At 34.9% G+C, this 2,358-nt stretch overlaps 1 protein-coding gene across 1 annotated transcript in view; it reads left to right on the plus strand.

The window, feature by feature from the left end:
* LOC113234690 (peritrophin-1-like) overlaps positions 1 to 2,017 on the plus strand; it is a 2,685-nt gene extending 668 nt beyond the window's left edge. The window contains exons 2-3 of the mRNA XM_026470129.1: positions 1 to 174; positions 1,876 to 2,017. The exon at positions 1 to 174 is cut by the window's left edge and continues 344 nt beyond it. Coding sequence (XP_026325914.1) covers positions 1 to 174; positions 1,876 to 1,962 — 261 coding nt within the window. The 3' untranslated portion in view covers positions 1,963 to 2,017. The remainder of the gene's footprint in view (positions 175 to 1,875) is intronic.
* Positions 2,018 to 2,358: the final 341 nt, after the last annotated feature.

A 2,358-nucleotide genomic window follows, 5' to 3' on the forward strand; every position in this document is an offset into this window, starting at 1 on the left:
GAACCAGAACCCGAACTTGATCCCGAATTCCTGCCAAACGGATGTCCAATAGACGGAGAAGTGCACTGGCTCCTGCCTCATGAAAACAACTGCAACCTCTTCTACTATTGCGTATGGGGTAGCCGTGTTCTTAGAGAGTGCCCCGCTGGCCTACATTTCAACAAGAAACTGCAGGTAAGATTATTTTTACTCTTAAAAACGTAGATTTTCTTAGGTTATGACTTTGCATTTATATAGCTTATAAACACACGCATTTGCTAGATAAATCTATACCAAATACCAAACATACCAAATATTCTCGACACATTTTATGGTTGAGATTCTTAGGCTAACTGGGAAAAAACCATCATGATCTTTTAAATGGCAAGGCGTCGGAACTTGTCTCGTCATATCTCAACGGTAGAGTTCAGAAAGTAGACATAAATGGAGTGACTTCTTTGGGTTCTCCGGTAAAAATGGGTGTTCCGCAGGGCTCAATACTTGGGCCTTTCTTATTTATATTAATTATCTGCCTTTCTTTTAGTTTTGCAATTAGTATTAACAAATTTAAATAACCATTGATCGTGCAGGAATAGCAGTGAGGTCATAGGAAAGTGATAGTTTACCGCCATAAAAATATTATTTTATAATTTTACAAGTCTAATTTAAAGTTTACTGGCAAAGAGTGCGTTTCATGATATTTATTTTTCACTTCACTACTTCGAAAAGGCTTTTTTTTCGAAAGTGTTTTTTACACGCTACCGTGGAAAAGGTTTTTGGAATTCGAACTGAACGATGGACTGTGGTGCACCTAGCAGTAGAGCTCCTTGTGAATAGTAGCACCATGGTAGTACCTTACCTATTTCTGCCGCCAAGCAGTAATGTCAGCATTACTGTGTTCCGGTTTTAAAGGGTAAGTGTGCTGGTGAAATTACAGGCACATGAGACTTGTCAACTTATGTCTTAGGGTGCCTGGCACAGAGGTAGTGCCCTTCAGATCTTTGCAATTTAAAGCTCAGGTTTCAATACAAGCATTCCCGTCAAATAACCACTTTGCAACCTTGCGTAATAAATAACTACTATTGAATATCATAATGTACAAATACCATATTTTCATAATATTTTGTTGTTATAATTATTGATATAAAGATTAAGTTCATCTTATGTTTGGAATAAGTAACGAATATTTTAACTATTTCGAAAAACGAATAAATATAGACATCGAGTAAATTGATATAAATTATACTTATTTTACGACGAATGTCAAGTCTAGTTAATATCTATTAACAATTGTATTTATCGAACAAAGCGGAAGATGGAATATGTGGTGTCTCAGGTTTTTAATCCATACGAATGCGTAATTACAAAATTCAGCATTTTCACAAAATTTATCATGAACGTGATCCGTCTAAGTAATTTAGCGAATATTATGAAATTAACACAGTCCGGCGTTTCAGATTAAGCGCAAGTTATACAAAACAATCCCGAAACGCAAATATCTCTGTGTTACGGTGCAAAGTTGATGGTATTCTAGATAGTGGTCTATGTCAAAACCAAATTATCATCAAATTCGTCAGGAACACATGAGAAGTTGACGAATAGTCAACCATCCCGATGTTGTCATATGATTATTCTATCCAATTAAAAGATTGAAATCCAATCACAATGATATTTAACAATTTCTGAATAAATCTCAGTAATGAATCAAAAAAGGATCAATGTTGGATTGGACCATTATTCTCGAAAAGTAGCGAAGTGCTTTGATAAAAATTTACCATCAAAAGTTGTATCTACTAAGTCGTGATGCCCATGCCACTTCCCGTTCTAGTAAAACAACAAAATGTTACTATTAATATTTAAGATTTATATTTTATATCTCCGTCATTTTTGTTTCAGGTGTGCGATTGGGCAGTTGATGCGGGCTGTGTAGCTTCCATGAATAAGCACTACGGAGGAAGAGCTATGCTGTTCAACGAAATTTAATTATTGTTATGAATACTGTAATATATTCCATTAATTAAAATTCAAACCACACGTGTGTCCATGTTTTAATATTATTGTCTCACACGCAATTATTCCATGACGTAATCGTATAAAGTAACTATTTTATATCTGTTTCTAATGTGTTATCTTATCTGTTCATGTAGTCGTACGAAGTCAAATCAGTGCAAAATATTTTTTAGTATTATAATTTAATGGATAATAATTCAAATATTATCATACAAAGGATTATGCACTCAATATACATAGTGTAACAACCGTGCCGGAACCCACGCAACCCCTTAGAAAAAGAGGACGTCAGAGGAAGCAAGCCACTGCAAACTCTACACAACAATCCAAAAGAGACAGAAGCAAGTAAAAACTTATTTCTTCAGTCCC

Source organism: Hyposmocoma kahamanoa, unplaced genomic scaffold (assembly GCF_003589595.1).
Source record: "Hyposmocoma kahamanoa isolate Upper Pololo Valley unplaced genomic scaffold, ASM358959v1 86, whole genome shotgun sequence".
Lineage (NCBI taxonomy): Eukaryota > Metazoa > Arthropoda > Insecta > Lepidoptera > Cosmopterigidae > Hyposmocoma > Hyposmocoma kahamanoa.